The 20000-nt window shown below is 40.3% G+C and overlaps 1 protein-coding gene across 1 annotated transcript; it reads left to right on the forward strand.

The window, feature by feature from the left end:
* The first annotated feature begins 3327 nt into the window (after positions 1–3327).
* On the forward strand, positions 3328–15851 carry CHMP2B (charged multivesicular body protein 2B). The gene is made up of 6 exons (XM_054184636.1): positions 3328–3485; positions 6741–6832; positions 9812–10006; positions 12523–12625; positions 13674–13780; positions 13938–15851. The coding sequence occupies exons 1-6, from the start codon at positions 3452–3454 to the stop codon at positions 14049–14051; spliced, it is 645 nt and encodes a 214-aa protein (XP_054040611.1). The 5' UTR covers positions 3328–3451; the 3' UTR covers positions 14052–15851.
* Positions 15852–20000: the final 4149 nt, after the last annotated feature.

A 20000-nucleotide genomic window follows, 5' to 3' on the forward strand; every position in this document is an offset into this window, starting at 1 on the left:
CAATGGAGTGCATTGCCATCACCTCTCCACCCTGGAGAGGCAATTCCAATTTCCAAGTACCATTACTAATGAATGCAATTAGAGATAACATCATGACATACACGCAGGCTTCTGTAGAGCTGTACATTTAAATGCAGTCATAATGCTCACAGCAGATTCTTACTCAGGAAAGAAATTCAGGTGTTGAACTGCAGCCTGAGCTTCCACAGGGTCTGCAATTCCCTCCCTGCCTTTTCCTTTCTGTCCCCCTCCTGCCTCAGCCTACCTTCTTACAACAAGGTATGAGGTCATGTAGCCTGTACAGCACAATCTCACTAACTCGTACACGTGTAAGTACCACGTCATTTGATTTCAGTGGAGCTCCTCCAGGATGAAGTAAAGCATTAGCAAGGCCTTGCAGGATTTGGGAGATGGCCAGTTGCTGAGGCCCTGAAGACACTTCTCCTAACCTTATTTTACTTGTTAAGTGCTGTGCATTTCATATAACAATACATTTATACCACTCTTTGATCATTTATCTCATTCAGCCTCCTGTAATTTTCAGCTCCCCCACTTCATTCTTTACTGCACGTGGCCTCATTTCGTTTCCTTCTGTCTGCAGATGAGAAATTAGACAGGCCCAGAATAGATCAAACGGAGTACTGAATTTGGGTCATTATCCACAAAGCATCCCAAGACAGTCTGCCTTAGCTTGTCAGCTAAAGTTCACTTGCAATGTTTCCCTCACCCTAGAAAGGGAGTTAAGGAAGACTAATAGCTTTCATTAGACCAGCTGATGTAGCCAGAAATCTTGAAAAGATTAAAAGCATAACCTTGAGAGTTTCATCAAGACTCATATGCCTGAAAGCTCACCTCTCCTTTTTCTCCTGTGAGTGCATCAGGAAAGCATTTTTGCAAAACAGCTACTATCTCTACTATTCAAAAGAACAGTACCTGAAAGGGCTGATTTGCAATGGTCTCTTCATAGCAGCCATTTCATCTGAGCACCTGAACATGTTTAACTTTAAGCAGACCAAACCTAGTCAACTGGTTTAAATGAACAATATGCTTAAACACTTCAATGGACCAATGTTAGAATGGCTTATATATGTATTCAAAAACAAACAGACACACACCACCTTTTTCTAAGTACAACTCTGGACTGCAAATTAGCTTTCCTGCAATTAATCTCTTTATCTTATTGAAATACATTTTTCATATTTTGATTTGAAGATGATCAATTTCAAATTAATACAGGATATTGTATCATCCTTCTGAACCAGTTTTTGTGTCCTCCTTTATCCAATATCCAACAAACAGAAAATAAACAATCACTGCTTTTGTTTGCTACTGGTATTTGCATACAGTCACTAAGGAAAGGTTATTTATTCCATGCAGTTGATTTTTAAATTTTGTCTATAGCATAAAGGACTAAGATAATCTTTTTACATTTTGATTTGCAACTGGATCTTGAAACAGGAGATTGAGAATCTAAAAGAAACACTGAAGCTTAAGCATCATTCTTTTAAAAGATAAACTCAAAGTCTTCTTTTATCCTATCACTACTACCAAAAAGATTCAAATGAGGTATGTGATAACATCCCAACATTCAGGTTTATAGCACAAAAAAGTAAGTCTTGGCAAGCAATAGCTCAGACATACTTTATTTATTGCCGTTATGAAGCCTACTACAAGCATCTTTGTTTACCTCATCACAAGTAAACATTCATGAAGAAATATTGTGGGAAAATGCTTTTCTGGTCTCACGGCTAATTTGCACCATTTGAGAGTACCCCACAGTTAAGCTGCTCAGCCCCTCTCAAGGAAAGTGGGGAACTGAATCTAAATTACAAGCACTCTCCTCCCCTTCATCTGTGCATTTTCAAAGCCAGGATTTCAGTTTTGCTTAATAACTCATCTCTGACTAATCTCACCTAATGGGCAGTACAGACATACAGGAACTTGTAAATGGTATTTTCTTTAACTTATAGCAAAGCGCTAAACTTCCATGATCTGGATTTTAGTCTAGCACAAACGGTGAAGAATAAGTGACATGAAAAGGCCATGTGAAGAACAATGAAAACTTGCTATTAGCAATAAAATTAGTATTTCCAGAAAATAAAGAAATACTGACACCAAATACATAGTTTACACCTACCTATGTCCACATAAATCTTTACGCTGCTATTAGAATAGTCTAATAGATTGTTTTTCCATGCAAGGTTATAAAAGTGTGGTTTATTAGGGTCCTGCTGCCATAAACTTACAATTCTTCCTCAGGTTAAATTTATATCTAGCTATCAAAATGCATTACTACATTACAATCACTTGTTCTTCCTTAAAAATTAACATACACCGCCCCCGCCCCCGCAACACAATAAAGTAAGTAAAGGTGTATCTAGCTAGTATTCAAACCAATAGCTCTGGATTTTCTACTATAGCTCCATTATTATTTTTTTTTCTAACGCCACGATGTCGACGTAGGTAATTGCCAATGATGAAGCCTTGGCTAGATTATAAAACACCTCATTAAAAATTAAGGATTGTAATTAGGCCCTGAAAACCAAGAAAATTATTAATTTTTTTTCCCACACCCTTACATCTTGCGCACCACGGCAGCTGGGAGCCTCCGACAAAGGCTTTTCTGAGAAGATGACTGTGATTAGTTCCCTAGGCACAGCAATGACTCGGGACCAGGGCCCAAAGCTGGGATGCTCAACCAAAAAATACCCCCAAAAACCCAGCCAGCCCACGCTGTGCTTGCAGGGGCTGCTGGAGTTCTGGGCTCGGCACATGACTCATGCGTGTAGCCCAGCGCTCCACGTGGCACGGGTGGAAACCAACCCCACGCGTGTCCCATTGACACCCCAGCCCCAACGCCTGCGGCTGTCCACGCGCGGAGTTGCAGGGGGAGAGGCGGCGAGCCCGCACCGCTGAATTTAATTAATTTTTTTTAATAATTGGGTATACACGAAGGAAACCTAAACTATTCAAGTGGTGCACGGAGCGGGAAGCCACGATGGCCCAGACCGCCCACCACCACCACCACTACCACGGGGGTTTCTCCGTGCCCCCCCGCCACCCAGGACAGTCCCGCGGCTCGGCGTGACCGAACCCCTTCGCGGAGAGAAACCCGTGTGGGTAAGAGGGAGGGAAGGAGGTGCTGACGGTGCCCCGTCCCGACCCGGACAGTGGCACCCCCGCCGTGTGGAGAAGGGGACCTGCGGCGGCGGCCCCGGCCCGGAGAGCCGCTCAGTCCCCGCAGGCTGAGGCTCTGCCGCGGCGTAGGCGGGGACAGGGCGGCGGTGAATCCCGGCCCGGCCCCATCCCGCCCCTCGCCGGGCGGGGAGTTCGGAGCGGGGCGGGTCCGCGCTGCCCGGCCGCTTCCTGGTCACCCGCGGAGGAGGCAGGAGCCCGCTGAGGCGGCAGCGGTAGAGGGCTCGGTCCGGTGGCTCCGGGGCTGGCTGCCGCCATGGCCTCGCTCTTCAAGAAGAAGACTGTGGACGGTGAGTGGGGGCGCGGGGCCGCCGGCGCATAGGGGAGGGCCCCGCCGCCTCCCTCGCAGCTCCGTGGCTGCTGCCCCCAGCTCTCGTACGGTCCCGGGCGCGGAGCTGGGCCTGGCCTGGGCTCGCGGGGAGCGGGAGCCCGGGGGCGGTGGCGGTGCTTGTGGGGCGGCCTCGGGCCCTCTGTCCCGGCGGAGGATAGAACCCATAGGGAACGGAGGAGGCCACAGCCCGCTCGGGGTGACTCACCGGCGGCGCTTGGGCCGGGCGGGGTGGCGGGGGGAGTCCCCGGGATGGGCCGGCCCCCTGGAACAGCGAGGCGGGGGGTTCCCGGCGCATCGGGCCCTGTGGGGAGGCCGAGCTGGGGCGGGATGTGGTGGGAGCCGGGCTCTGGTGATCCCGGTGTGGGAAGAGGAACGTCCCTCGCTGGTAGCGAAGGGAACAGAACAGGCCCGCGAAGAGTTGCTGGAGCCCAGGACGGAGAGGGAGTCGAGCGGAGCCGGCCTGTGGCAGCCGGCAGTCCGCGGCCGAGCAGGGCCGCAGGCTCCGGCGGGCGGAGGCGGGGGGCAGCAGCCTGGCCACCACCTCTGGCCACCACCTCTGGCCATCCTTGGCTTAAGACCGCGTACGAAGCCCGGTTGGTCTTGGTGCGTTTGCAGCCAGCCTGCGCCTTAAATGCTGAAACTCATGCAGAAATCACGATCTCCAAAGTAAAGCCAAAAAAAGGTTGCTTACCTGGCGGCGGTGCTGTGGGCCAGGGTCAGCTCTCCCAGTCATCGGTGTGCCCCAGGCGTGGTGGTGGGGCCCGGGGTGGCCGGGGGGGTTGGCGAGAGCCCCGGAGCGGGCTGTCTGGCACCTTGGGTGCCCCGTGTCAAATCAGGCAGGTCCTTGTTCAAAAATGGCTCACCAAAAGTGACGCTGTGCATCAACCAATTGTGTGTCACCAAGGGAGAATACGTATGTTTGCCACTTGTCTCTTCCCATTCTTGGTGCAACACCTAAGAGAGGAGGGAGGAAGAGATGAAACCAAGCTTCCATGACCAAGGTGGATTGTATGGGCCAGGTCAAGCCTTGCTGGGTATCTCTTGTCCAACCTGTTTTCAGGAATGGAGGTACTTCCTCCTCACCCTGGAGTGTGAGGCAGCGGCGGTGTGACACACAGGAGTGGTTATCGGCAAAAGGCTGTCTCAGGAATACCCCGTCATCTTCTGTCTGCTGGAGTAAAGCTAGGAATTTGCATCAGTTAGCACAGAGAAACAAGAACCAAGTTCTCATCTTGGCCTTCACTTGCAAAAACAAGTGAAAGGGCCTGTAACTGCAGATAGCCGTCATTTTCGATTTATTGCTGTCCTTAGTTTGAACCACGATGTGAGATCAGAAACAACAGCAATAAGCATCATGCTCAACCTTATTGTCTCATGACTTAAGTACAGTTCTTTTTTCTTATCGTCTTGAAGCTCCTACTTCTTAAGCTTACTACGCTAAGCGATTTTTTTAATAGTTATTGTAGTTAGAAAAGACAGTCATGTATGTAGCTATTAAGCTTTTTCTTTCATTTTCGCAAGTGCAGCTGTGCAAGTAATATACGTTTGTCTACCTTCAAAATTACTTGCCTGTAGCATTATTTTTCAGAATGATTTTCTCTGCTGCTTTGCCAGTGTGAACAATGCAGTGTTGTATTCAGTGTCATCTTTCAGCTCTTCATTATTGTCCATTTAAAAGTCTGTATCTCCTGAAGATGCTTTTTGTGTAGCCCTCGGAGCAGTAGTAGCGTTCTAAAAACAGGTCTCTCTTTCGCAGTTTGTTTGGATTATGTATTTATTTGGCTGAAAACAACTGATGGGAGAGGGTAATCTATATACCCTCTTTAAAATGCCACTGAAGGCTCAGGGGTTTTCTGATTCAAACCTATTAAGGCTGAAATAATTTGAGCAATAGATGCTTTACAGTATTTCTGATTGTGGGAATGAAGAATGTGAATGCTTCTTTTTGTTTGTAGAAAAATTGTCGCAAGCATTAAAAAATGAAAAGAGTGGCTGCAGTGTTGAGGATTTATCCTTCATGCCTTTATTTCTGTTAGTAACTCTGCCTGTTTGTATTGATTTTCACATCCTTCAAATTTTGTAAGTACAATAGCAGTGCCCTGCCATGATGTTACTTCTGTGGATTGGAAGAGGGAGCTCTAAACAAAGTTTATGTGACAGTTTGCTCCTTTTATATTCCCACACAAAGTTTATCTAATGTCATGTAGACACATACGTTAGGAGCAGATGAATCTCTTCCTAAAAGTACTAACTCCTTTCCTCTATAAAGGTCAGAGGATGCTGAGTCAGATGCAGACCTCTCCACCTTTGCCCAGGTGAATCACACCTAAGCATGTGCTGGAAATTCTAACAAAAGTTAATTGCAACTGGCATGATTGATGCCTATATTGTAAATAATACTTGCTGAAGTAAGTGGATGTTACTGGTACATGATTTTTAAATAGTACGGTGGATGAAACTCCTATGAAGAATGATATGTTTCACCTGATAGACAGTGTTCAATCTTCTGCTGGCTATTTCAGTTGTCAGGAAACTTTAATTTTCTATAAAGGCCTCCACTTTCATGTCTTACTATTCTAAAGCATCCGCTAATTGAAGAAGTTCGAACACTATTGTTTTATAGTCTGACTTGAAATTGGGCTGCACAGATGTGGTACATTTGTGGAGGAGAGTAATCTCCGTCAAACCAGAATAAGGACAGAAAAGAGGAGGATCCAGGACTTGCATCTAGGAGTATTTTTGCTGTTTTAATGGACTTGGGAAGTCCTTAACTACTCTGAGGTCTCCTATATAAGGTTTCTTCAGCTGATCTACCTGTTGCAGTTAGGCCTGGCTGGTTGAAATGCAGTGGGCTCACAGTGAGTATGTTATTGCTGAGTTAGGGTGGAACTTGCATAAAAGTGTGTGCACCTAACTCTTACGGTGTGGTTAAGGCTCTTGCTATGGTTATGGTGCAAAGAAACATACTAGGTAAAATAGCCTTTTTGTTATGGGATATGGCCTATGCTGCCAAAACATAATCATGTTGTATACATAAAATTGTATTGTGCTAATGTTTCATATATTTGAAATGCTGACAGCTCTGTGATAGCTGACAGTTCATTTTGAACAAATGGAGGCTGTCAAACATACTGCATGTCTGCAGAGTGTTTAGCAGATAAGATGTTTAAGTAGTATTGAAAACTTTTCCCAGCTATAAATATTTCCTTTCCAGATATAATAAAGGAGCAAAATCGAGAGTTAAGAGGTACACAGAGGGCTATAACCAGAGATAGAGCAGCACTTGAAAAACAGGAAAAACAACTGGTAAGTAGAGCTGGCAACTTTATTTTACTCTTTAAAAACAAACACACGCGCACCCCCAATATAACAGAAAACTTGCAAAGGGCAAAAGATATAACTCAATGTATAATAATTGAATACTAAAAAAGTTGTCTTCCCCTTTTTGACTTTTCAGTTATTAAAATTGCGTCAGAAAAAAAATACTATCTAGAAGTTATTCTCAGCCTTTAACATAGGAAAAGCCTGAAACAATGTGTCTAGATTAAATAACTACATTTTTTCCCTTCCATTCTTAGCATTCTCTATCCTTCAGAAGGTTTTTTTTTGTAAAAGGTTTGTAAATCAGTGGTCTTGTGGTGGAAGAACTAAAGGAAGTGTCTGTCAGTGCTATCATATGTTACTATGGCTATGAGAGAGAGTACTTGAAAAAACACAGGATATCATTAATACCCCATAGGGTTGTTATTTTCATTCATATAGAACTTCCCTAAAACTAGCTAATAATAGTAAAACTATCTGCCTAAATTAACATCTATTTAGAACTTAGTGTGTGTGAGCTATCAAGTATTCAGTGAATGGATGCTGCACCTGTGTGGCAGTATAAATGGATGTGACAGATGGTGGGGTTTGATGCATGAAGACATGCTCAGACTGTGGGAAAAGCTATGCAAATCCAGCCACTGTTCAGTAGCTATTGAGGTGGTGTTTCATAACAGCAGGTCGCATGAATACCGAGATCGGGGAAAAATAAACTAAAAGAGGACAGAGAAATTATTTCTGAAAGCCCTGAACATGTCAGATATTATAGGTTGCTCATAGATAAAGCATTTTCAGTATGAAATATTCTGACTGGAAATAACCTTAATTTTCATGAGTACTGAAGTTGAAGTTTTGATTACTGACTACAATAAATTGTTTCAGAAATTTTGGATTTCTGAGGAGAGGAAGAAAAGAGAAGTGAAATACGTCCTATTTGCTTAAAATTTGCTGTTAGGATGAGAGAATCAATGGATAATAAATATTAACTTTCAGGGTCAGATCAGGTAAAAAAAGACCAAGGCCTTGTCAGTCAAAGTTTAGAACACTTTGTTACCCACTTTCTTCAGAAAGACTTTTTTTCCCCCTTACCTATGAGGTACTACTCTGAGAAAACCCAGTAAAATTAATTCTATGTATAAAAATACCTTAAAGTATGCAGACAGTTCTGTTTCAGTTCAGTAACCTCATATGACTATATGAATTTTGATTATTTATTTTTCCAGAGGAATATGACTGACTTTAATAAGCTTGCCCCACATATCTCAAAAGCAAACAATGTATTTCAGCTTTTTACACAAATTCTTAATTAAGAATAAAATCCTCTATATTTAGGGTTTGATTTGTGCATCTGGATTATCTGCAGTGATTCAGCAATGGTTGATGTAGGTTTGTATTTTGTTTTGAAAATCAAGCTATAAATGCTATGTAGGTATTTCATCTCAGTGAGAAAATCCCTATTTCCAAATGTTTGCTGTTAAAACCAGGGTGCAAGCTAGTGTTTGCTGGCAGGCAAACTTATCCCTCCTGTCCTTCACAATACTTGAGGAGACGAAAAAAAGAGATAATATTCTGTACGTGCTATAGAAATTTGGTTTTGTGGTCCCTCTAAGCTACTTATAAAGAGGACAGCTTTACATATATTTCAGGCCTCTAATGTTTGAACAGCCTCATGCTTCTTATTTGCTGATCTCTACCTTCTTGGATTGAAAATAGTATGTATGACACAGCCTTTTAGAAATTATGGATTTACAGAGAAGATCTTATGCCAGTCCATCTCTATAGTAAACTTAACCACGATCTTTCCTAGTAGTGAAGCTAATGCAGTGGGCCAGTTTACACTTGCTTTTAAACATGACTGTTTTGTATATGCTGGTGACCAGTATTTACCTTTTCAGAGCAATATATCTTCTTATAAGTGCAGTTTTCTGGACTACCAGTGCACGTAAAGTGAAGCGGCTGTATTCCTGTAGCAGGTATATTCTGAAAAATCACAGGAAAAAGCTGGTCTTTAAAGGCTACTTTTACTTAATGGTAAAAGAAAAAGTACAATCGGATATACACAAAGAACTGAGATACTCTGCCAAGCTCTCCTTAAAAAGGCTGAAAAGGAAAAATTAGTTGAAAAGTTTACATTACCAAGTCACAAATCTTTGAAAAATCCCAGCTGACAAGATGATTTGTGCCAAACTTTTTCCTGGTACCTCTGGGCTAAATAGCATGCTATTTCTCCTTGAAGTGATAGATTGGGGTTTAGGGCTTTTTTTTGTAAGCCGGAAGTGCCTTTCTTAAGGTTTAAGCACATGTTGTTGTAGACAAATTATATCACTTTTATTATGAGCTAGCTTAAGTCCAGCTAAATTACGTGGGCAAACAAACTATAATTATTGCTCATCTAACTTTATCTACTTCTTCCTCAGAATGGTTATGAGATTCTCTCAAGGCTGAAAAAGTGTCAAAAAGAATCTATGAACTCCCCATTTCTTCCCTGGGTGATATGGCTTGATTGCCCATGAATGCAAGAAATCAAAGATAATTAGAATCGTGGCATTAATAGTTGTCTGGCTGTAATAATTTCTTCACTTTTTGGTTTTGTGTTTTGGTTTTTAAGTGTTACTCCCTATCCAGATATGGAATTAAATGTGCACATATAAGTGAATTGGACATTATGCAGAAGTTGGAAGTCTTTTGGGAAGCTGTGTGCTGCCATGCTATAAATCAGTTTCATGTTTTTTAATTTTGGTCAAATCATAACAGCATTGCATTTATTCTACTAAATAGCCTTGGTAGAAAGGCAAGGAAGACTATTAATATAACTTTAAATATCTTAAAAAAAAAAAAAACACAAACAAAAAACAAAGAAAGAGGAGAGTTAACTTTAGAATTTAATTATTAGTGTTAAGGCTTAATTATAGTCTTTGTTTGAATTAAGATTCTGTACAATTAATCTTATACCTTTTTTAACAGGAACTGGAAATAAAGAAAATGGCTAAGACTGGTAATAAAGAAGCCTGTAAAGTGCTAGCAAAACAGCTTGTACAACTGCGGAAGCAGAAAAATCGAACATATGCTGTTAGCTCTAAAGTCACTTCTATGTCGACGCAAACGAAGGTCATGAACTCTCAGATGAAGATGGCAGGAGCTATGTCAACTACAGCAAAAGTAATGCATTACAAGACATTCTTTTACATTAAAATGCAGCATATTCTTGCAGAAGTTGTGTTATTTTGTATAAGAGAATTGAAGGGATAAAACTTACTGCTTAATACCCTAAATGGTGTTGAGGTTGCAGTAGGGAAATGTAATTTGATTCATATTATGAAATTTTCCTCTAGTCAATCCAGCCAGTTAGCACCTAACTAAGCATATTTTCTTGGGCTAGACATCTGTCAGATGTTTGCATCATAAAAATAAACTCTGAAGCCAGCAGAACTCTTTTAGTACATCAAAAAAACCCCAAACCGTGCTGCTACAGTGTGTTGCCTGTATATCTTGTCACAAGCAGTTTTTATTGGGAAAAAGTAGGGCATGCTTCATCTAGAAATCAAGGCAGCGTGTCACGGTAGCTTTATGTCTTGTGCAAAAAGTAGGTTATTGCTTTGGATCTTAACTTCCTAAGGAAATCTAATCTGGAGTTCCCTGTCATTCTCACTTCTGTGCTCTAAGGAAACAATATTGCATTAAGTTTTCTCACAAATCTCATCTCACAGAACAGTCTGAAAAAAAAAAAATCTGTTATCTGAGTTAGTTGTGAATTTTCCCCTATTTCCCTGAATTGCTAAATAGGGAGTTTGCTTTTGGCAAGCAGGATTGTTCAGTTTGAGGTGTAGGAAACAGAATTAGCGCACATCATTGTAGACAAGTTGTGCTTCTATCACAGTCCAAGTTAAATCCAGTTATGTGCCAGTTAAACGCAGTAATGCAACGCAACTTAGTGCAGAAAGTACTTACTGCTAAGGCCGTGCTGTCAGATATCTTTTGGAAGCAGTGTGTTGGCAGATATCAGCTGTTCAGTGATGCAGTTGTGGCTCTGTAGCAAACTTTCCATCCTCCGTGACTAACCCACAAAGGGCGGGCTTGTCTGACTGTACAACCGATCATGTTTAACAGCTTACTCAGCATTCCTACAACAATGTTGCATGTGAAGAAGTTGGTCTTGCTTTTTAGTTATTATGTGCTTGACCTGTTTTTATCTACAAGACATCTTGGGTTAAATTTCTGAAAACCAGTGTCACTAGACTAATTACGAAGGTTAAATCAGTAGAAAAACCAAAAATATTAAAAAAATAAATTAACCAGCATCCAGAAAAATAATGGTTTTTGAAACACAGTAGGTACACCTCTGTGGACTAGTTTGTGTAACAGTATTGGAGAGGAAGGTGTTAAATTCTTTTGGTCACTTTTAAAGTGAGTATTTTGCCTTATCAACATGGGAAACTTAAAGAAAAGTATTCAGTCATTCATCTTGAAGCTTTTAGACTATTCTTAATCTCATATAACCATCAGTGAATAATATTTGGAATCAGTTGCCTCAACAAACAAGACAAATACATAAAGCTTTCAAAGTATTTTCTGTACACTTTTTAGCATGTATGGCACTAATTTTGGACACAGTGAAGTCCGGTTAATAGTTACTTGTTTCTTTTAATTGTGCATCTCACCTTTATTTTCTGAAGATATATAAACTCTATATCAGTTTAGTGCAAATATTTTTGATGTCCATCTATAACTCTTGTAAAAGAACTCTAGAGAACCAACATCCCCTAAGTCTGGAACAACTTTTTAAACTCAAATAATATGGCTATGTACACAGTCTTTGAAATTCAAGTAATATTAGAAGCATAATACATTATCACTTAAAACAAACTCAGGCATGAAGGCAGAAGAGCTGCTACGAAGCCAGTAGCAGCTGTAGTAGCTTGATAGCATCCCTTTTAATTAACCAACTCTTTTTATCTTCTTAAAGATGGTTAGACTTTATGTTTGAATTGCTTGTGTCTGTATTTAGGTTTTGATGTCCCATGAGAGATACAGTAGCTTGCTTCTTAGGAAAGAAGAAAGTATTAAATGCTGGTGCCTGCAAAGGCAGTGCTTCATACTTTTAGTAAACCAGGTGAAGTTTATTACACTGTCACAGAAAGATCTCTACCCATTACAAAGGGTCACCCTAAGCTAATATGTACTTCCTGAATATTTTGATATTTGCTTTTCAGAGAAAAGCAATTTTTTCCATTAAATTGTATCATAAACAATTGCAATTTAATGCCTGTCCTCTAGTGTTACTTCAAATATGTGTTCCTTACTGAATAAAAAACCTGCAGCCATTTACCTCTTTGAAGTGTATAGCCTGAATGTTAGGAAGTATTGTCCCATTCTTTTCATTTAGATCAGGCCGGTTTTTCCTAAAAGAAGGCCAGGAGAAGGGTTCTGGTGCAAGAAAGACGCATGCGTTTAAAACATATTTATTCAACTAGTAGATAGCAATATTTCTTACTAGGTGCAGATTGTACTATTGATCTGTTGTGTATCTACAGTTCTCACGGGATGTAAAGAGACAAGGAAAGTGAAATTTGGACTGAAATGCTTTTTATTAAGGAAGTCTTATTCCTTCTTAATGTATATATTGATATTTACTAATGTGTCACTGTACGATTAAGGATTTTTTTTCATATTAATAGACAATGCAAGCAGTTAATAAGAAAATGGATCCACAAAAGACACTACAAACTATGCAGAATTTCCAGAAGGAAAACATGAAGATGGAAATGACTGAAGAAATGAGTAAGTTCTGCGCTGCAGGGAACTGCTAGCTGCAGCCCATGGTGCTTCTAGAAGGGTAGAACCTGTCTAGAAATACTGATGCTTGAAGTTTTATTTCTACAATTAATAAGACTGACGGCACAAATTAAGAACAAACGCAACAATGCACGTCTGAGCAGGGAGGCTGAGCATTAGGCTTTTTAGTAGCTCTAGATGCTAAATCTAGAATCGATTCCTTCCCATCTTCATGCAAAACACGCGTCGTGCTTCCAGAAAGAACATACTGGAAGGAAAGAGGCTTTGAGACCAGTTCAAAACCTTGTTGGCATAACTAGTCGGGGGACTTGAAAAATTGCCCTTTCTGTAGCTGATAGTTCTGCATGACCTTTTTAATTTAGATATTGATAATCTCAGCTTTATCTACATGGTGTTATGGGATGGTTTTGTCTCCTTTTTTTTATTTTAAGCCACAAACAACTTCTTGGGGTGTGGCAAGTTTCTTGTTTGCAATTGCATCTGTCCACTGTGAACTAAGTAACACCAAACTTCCTGGTGTTGCTAGCACAGTCTCCTCTCCCTATCCTAATCCCTGCTGCTGTATTGGCCATAGCAAGTAGTGTGGACTCAAAACAATATTGCTGAGCAAGATGTGAACACCTCGGCTGCACAGAACTGTATTGTTGCAATTCAGAAATTAGCTGAGTAGTTAACAATTGCACAACTTACCTGGAGGAGGAAGAGGAAAGGGATTTTCATGGGACTGTAGAAGGTGTTTGTAAGAAATGTTGAAATCTAGTAAGGTGGGAGATAGAGCAACTGAACTATTTTGGTGAAATTAAACATTTTTATAAAAGCAGTCATGCCTTACCCTGTTGTTGCTCTAGCTGAGGTGACAAGCTTTGCAAGGCAGAGGTAAGAAAACCTCTCCAATATACAGGTGATTTCTGTTGTTATCTTATACAGTGGTATTACTACTACATTGTGGGAGGGTAGAAAGACGGTATTAGGTTATTTTAGTAACCTTTTTGCTTAATGCAGTGTGGATTTATTTTTTCTTCTTTCTTCTAAGTTAATGATACTCTGGATGATATTTTTGATGCTTCTGATGAAGAGGAAGAGAGCCAAGATATTGTTAACCAAGTGCTTGATGAGATAGGAATTGAAATCTCTGGAAAGGTATGGCTATTTTTACATGGTTCATGTGCTTCTTCCCCTTCATTCCCTTTTTTTGAATAGTTTATTCTAGCAGCCTTTATTTTACAGTCTTATTGTAGAAGTCAGCTTGGCATAACGTGGGTTATTTTGACTGAAGAAAACTTCTGTCTTCTTCTAGATGGCCAAAGCTCCGTCAGCTGCCAGAGGCTTACCATCTGCATCAACATCAAAAGCTGCTACCATATCGGATGAAGAGATTGAACGACAGCTCAAAGCCTTGGGAGTTGATTAGCTTGATGGCAATACACAGTCTGCCTTCTAATTATTCATCTGCAGACAGATGTAAAAAGTGCAAATACTCTTTCAATGCAACTTGATGTCTAGGAAAACTCTGAAGCTTCAAAAATGACAACTTGAAGTTGGTACGGGGCGAAGGAGAAGGGGAGAATATTTTGCATCAATTTACAGGGAGAAATACACTTGGTGTGTCCATTGCATGAGCGCTGGACCAACCAGGGATGTGGTTCTAATGACAAAATTCATTTATTCCTGAACTGAATCTGTCCTCTGAATTCAAAGTTTTCTTCTATCTCAGTTCCTGATCTATCTTTAGAATTGGCTATTCTGTGGCTGATGGTGATGCCTCCTAGGACAGCACCTATATAACGTACATCATTTTTATAAAACTATCACTACAGAGAAAATTCTTAGTTTGTTATCTTAGCACAAATGAAACTTCACCTTTGCTCTCAGTTGGAAACTATTTTCTTTTGGTGAGAAATAGCCTTGGAAGTCTAGCAAACTTAGGCAGAAAGAAAAAGCATTTTATGTATTTCTTTCCAGTTCCTGTAGTAACTTTGAGTTGCTTAAATTGGTTGGTTTTTCTTTTTGGTTAGTTGGCTATTCTCTTTACAGAAAGGGAAGGCTACAATCCTTGTGCAGTTAATTTTACTGGAAGAGGATTTAAATTTGTTAGTGAACTTTGTTGCATGAAAGGCACTGATTGAACTCTATTGTACTGTAACATAGCTGGCTTCAACAGAATTGCTGTGCCTTTATGTATATAAATCTTGTACCTTTGTGATTTTTTTGCAGAATGAGTCTTTGAAAGGTGAGTAAACTTGTAATTAAGATGGTTTCACAAAACGCTATGGCGAGACCTCTGTGTACGTACACTTGATGGGACTCAGTGCTGAAGCTCAGAAATGCACTTGTTCAGAAATGCAACTTGCGCACTTGCAAAAAGGACACTTGCCTGAAACAACATTTGTATATATTTTACAGTATTTCTTAATGGAAAATAACTGTGCATAATTGTATTGTTTACTAAGATGCAGTTGATCACATTGATAAGCTAAATCTAAATTTTAGTTTTGAGAACAATTTTGGATGATACCTGATAATTACTTGCTTAAACACTATAATAAAAGTGTTCTGGTTTTGTGAAGGTTTTTCTATGATCTCTGAACTGCATTGGCATGATTCTAGCTTTACGTGGAATGCATTCGGCTAATGAACAAGAACTGTTGATATTTTAAATAGATGACAAAGACTGAGAATGCAGTTCCCAGTTATGACTTCCCAGATGGCGTAAAGTTCCTCAGCCCTTACTCTGCTGGAGATTATTTGCCCCTCAGTTGTGCTGATTTAGTGGGGCTGTTCATTGAACAGAAACAACATGATCATCTTGGCTTTAAAAAGAGAAAAATCAAAATACCTTCCAAGAATGAAACTAGGATAACTTGGGGGGGGGGCCGGAATTGATGACAAACTTGATAAAGAGCCTTTGCTGCTAGAGAAAGTGTAGCAGGAAACCATAACCTCTCTGAATCTACGGCTGTCACACCGTCTGCTTTTTAGGATTGAAGTCAGCAGAGAAAGAAAAACCATAGGTGAGCCTTCATATGGATTTTGGCATAGAAATGCAGGTGTTCTTTCTCTTTGAAGGAAGTAACGGACAAACTATCAATCTGTGAGGTAGTGGGTAGGAACGTGTAAGTTTTTGTATTGCATACATCTGATATGAGGTGAATTTTCTTTTTTTTTTAAAGTTATTTTGTAAAAGACTAATAAAAGGCTTTTTATTCCACAATGACTTTGTCCTCTTTAGGGTTAGTCTTACACATCTGTCTCTTAGGGGGCTTTCTTTAGTTCTTTAGACTCCTGTTAGCTCTGATAAATTTTCCTTTGACCTGAGGTATAATATTTGTTGTAGTTGCTACATTAAGTAAAGACTTGATCAAGTTTGCATTCCCTTCTGTCTGTAACTGAGTGCCTGAGTACTGCGTTTAAGCATTGAAGGAGAAACCATAATGTGAAATTAGTTAGGTATAAAATACTCATCCATGGTATTTTGGTTGAACACCAAGGCTTGTATCCTTTCTGAATGAAGTGTGCACTTTATGCTTTTAATGACTGTCAAAATTGGGCATAATTCTATTATGAGTTCCTCCCTCTATCTACGGAGTCTGCTGAACTATGGCTACTGTCATTATCTATCCTGCGTTGCAGTTAACAGTTATCTTTTAAGTCCTGCAGCTCTAATCTGTATAAAAATCTTTCAGTAGCAGAGTGAGAAGTGTTGTAGCTTTGCAGGCTTGCTTATATTTATTTCAATTGCAGTTAATATGTTGTAGCTGTCCGTAACAAAATTGCATTCCCCTACTTAGAAACAAATTGCTTTTAAATCACTCTTAGTGGGCTAAAAAAAAGAAACCCCACTGAATCCTTAAACTCCTTTATCCTTGCAGAAACCTTAATAGCAACTGAATGCAAAAGTTCCCCATCCAAGAATAACAGTGCGATTGTGCACACACCTAAGAATGACTCTTGGGGCAGACTGAGGTCCATCTCGCCCAGAATCCTACCCCACAAGCCCCCGTAAGCAATGTCCAGGAAAATATGAGAAGAAGATAAACGTAGATGACGCTTCCTCCCCTAATACTCTTCCAACCTCTAACTATTTTCGATTAAGAGCACTTCCAGAGCCATATGTAAGTTCCCCTATATACAACAGATTTGAGTGGCTTTCTCATCTGTGAACTTATCCATATAAATAAATTTCTGGCACACACATTTTTTAGTAGAGGAGTTCCACAGATTTTTTTCCCCACCACATTAAGAACGAGCACTTCTGTTTTTTCCTTAAGCTTCTTTCCAGCTTCACATATCTGCTCCTAGTTCTTAGACTAGGCAGCCTGTCTCTATGTAGCCTTCCAATACAGCTCATTAGTCAGTAGATCTCTATAGCATGTACACACATTAAATCTAGAAGAGAGACAGTAGCTTAAACAGTTATTCATCTTACCTTTGATCAATCACTTTGCCCGTGTAGGGACCTTTTCTAGGTCTGTTGTGTCCTTCAGGTGAGGGGGACAGGATGCTACACAGTCCTTCAGAGACAGGTGAACCAGACTTACATGTTGTCATAACATCTTGGTTTGCCCTGTATTCTAGTTTTAACACCCTGCCTAAACTTACTGTGGGAAAAGTAAGAGTAAGTAAAAAAAAAAAACCACCACCATCTCAAAGAAAAATAGTGCAGGCCATGTTAATCAAATACCCAACTAAACTCTTACTTGCAGGTTTATAAAGCTACCCCTCAGAAGGTTTATCTAGGGGACTTTCCTCAATCAAGAGTGATTGATGGCAATTACCTAGTAAGTTGTTGCTGCAGAAAAAATAAATGAATTGCCACTTTCTCTAAGTCTAATGGCTGCAGCTGCAACACATTAAATTGATTTCATCCACATTTTTTCCTTTAAACAATTCTGCTCTAATTTGTTTGTATTTCCGTGGTGAGAGCTAGTTGTCTTTAAAGGGTGGCTGCTTCCTCCACTTAGCCTTTTATCATTCATTTGCAAGAAAATGGCATTATGTGTCACCTTGCATTTTATTTTGCTGTACTTCTGCAATTAGCTTTCACTTGTGAGACTTCTTGTAAGACTGGAAATCACAGTGTTACGGTAAGTCTGCTCTTGAGTTAACTATTTTACAGCATGCTAAAATGAATAAGCACATCGGTGTGATACACAAATTAAAAAAGCAAAGCGTTACCGAAGCAGAACTACAAACCGTTACCTGCAATAGCAAATGTACAAGAATACTTTATTGGATGGGAGGGAGGGTTGGGAATTACAGGTTTATAGCATTTCTAGGAAGCCTTTGATCATTAAGACAATAATTTAGAATATAAATAAAATTTATATATATCAGATAGTAGTTTCCACATACATAACATTAGGTCACATAACATGAAAGGTACACAAACGCATGCCATCACCTTCACTGCTAATCTCCTCAACTGTATTTGTCTTTCATTCTTTTGGAAAGTTCATGATCTGTGGATACGTATGTGGTGGATAAAGCTCTTTCTCTGCTGTAGCGGGTGAGCTACACTAGTGATGAGAACAGCCTGGAGAGAGTACATACCCCAATTTCTCCCCTTTGAGTTATTAAATTGAAGTTTTCTTTGAAATTAAGGGGTTATGGCAATCATTCATCCATAAAAATTTTTTTTTTTTTAAATCCAAGAGGCTGATTTCCATAGCTGAATATGCCTATGGTCACTGTAATAGGTATCAGAGATAATTTAATGTACACTAGAGAGAGAGCACTTAACTTGTACACACTGCTCCTAAGTGGTCTTGAACATTAAACTCCTTTTGCTTTCTGTGGGCCTATTATCTAGACGTTTTCTAAATCATCAGCTCTGCTTTATGGAAAAATAAAACGTATCTGGCCGTTACTAGTTGCATGCACTCACTTAATTTCAGTCCTCGGAAAACAGTCAAAAATACATATATGGTAATGGGCTATTCTAATAATAATGAGCAGGGCTGATGAGATGGCTGGATAATCTATCCCTGGTGAGTACGACAGTCATTAATTCAGTTTCTCAGCGCCTGGCTTTCTGATAGGTGGAGCTCTGGTGCTGCTATTATTTTTTTTTCCCCTTATTATCTCTCTAAGCTAGAGGATGACAAACAAGGGATTATTTTCAATTAGTGGTGTGTAAGAGAGTGGGAACGTGCAGTGCAATAAATGCTTTGTGTGGATGCTTATGTCAGAGCGCAAGGGCCACCTTTGTTTAGCTTAACACACTATCTCTGGTGTATGTCCACACATGGATTTAATCAGGAAAATACAATGCAGAGAAAGCCCAAACTAATTAAACCCCCTGGTAACTCTCTAGGTTTTTCCCCTCAGGTCACTAAGTCTTAAGGTAAAGTAAACTGTATCCCAATTTTTATATCTAAGCCTATCCAAATCAAACTTTAAGGCATAAAATAAATTAGCAAGAATTACCTTTGATAACAAGCATAAGAAAAACTCAGTTCTACTTGACATCCATTTAAGGCAGTCAAATGGTACGCTGAGACAGAGCACACAGCAGGAACAGTGTTGACACCTCCATATTGGTAAGCTTACTCTACCTTAAATAATGACAGCAATTATGACACATTTCTAATGGTTTTGTCCTGAACTTACGCAAGGAATTTACCTGAAATGATTGAGCCAGCGGCTGTTGTGAGCAGGTAGCTGAGTTTGAGCCCTTCTTTGGAAAGGCAGCTCTTCAGCATTCCTCTACCTGCCTCTCAGATCTAGTGGCAGTCCCACCAGATGCCACGAATATAGCCCATCCTTGGACATAACTAGATATTTAGCAGTGTCACCACTGCTTATTTAAGGTCACTTAGTCACCTTCCCTTCGAAGTTCTCGTTTCTCACTGATGCTCAGCATTCACCCCTGCAGATGGGACCCTGCCATGTGCTTAATGGCTTACAACCTTGCAAAGGTTAGCGCAGTTAGCATGGGGTGGGGGGCAAAGAACATGCATGGACATGCAGAGGCAAGATACTTTCAATACTACGGCTGCTGAGGTCCGGATTTGTAACCTTTCTTCACATACAACGCAAAGGCTTTGTTTCCTAGTGCCTGGGGTACCTACATAGGGTTCTCCATTAATCATTAGAAGTGCCACAGATGAAAGGAAGGCACAGCATAGGGAAACTGCAACCACTTGTGCAACTTGGAAAGCATTTCTAGTCGAATAATGCATTATAGGTTCCTTGCAGTTAAGCAGGGACCTCCAACTCTTTAAATACATGCAATAGGATTTAATTTGTTTCCAACCTTTTGCATTAAAATTAGATCTTCCACAGCACACTACATCTGAAGCTGGCTAGCTTGTAAGAGAAACAAATGGTTTACTGATTTTTCTTTTATTTTTTTTTAAAC

Source organism: Rissa tridactyla, chromosome 1, assembly GCF_028500815.1.
Source record: "Rissa tridactyla isolate bRisTri1 chromosome 1, bRisTri1.patW.cur.20221130, whole genome shotgun sequence".
NCBI lineage: Eukaryota > Metazoa > Chordata > Aves > Charadriiformes > Laridae > Rissa > Rissa tridactyla.

Bases quoted from the DNA above. Each gene is read 5' to 3' on its own strand.
- CHMP2B (XM_054184636.1), top strand. From the start codon at position 3,452: ATGGCCTCGCTCTTCAAGAAGAAGACTGTGGACG. The intron at 10,007-12,522 runs GTAATGCATTAC...TCATATTAATAG, and splicing joins CTATGTCAACTACAGCAAAA to ACAATGCAAGCAGTTAATAA. The intron at 12,626-13,673 runs GTAAGTTCTGCG...CTTTCTTCTAAG, and splicing joins GGAAATGACTGAAGAAATGA to TTAATGATACTCTGGATGAT.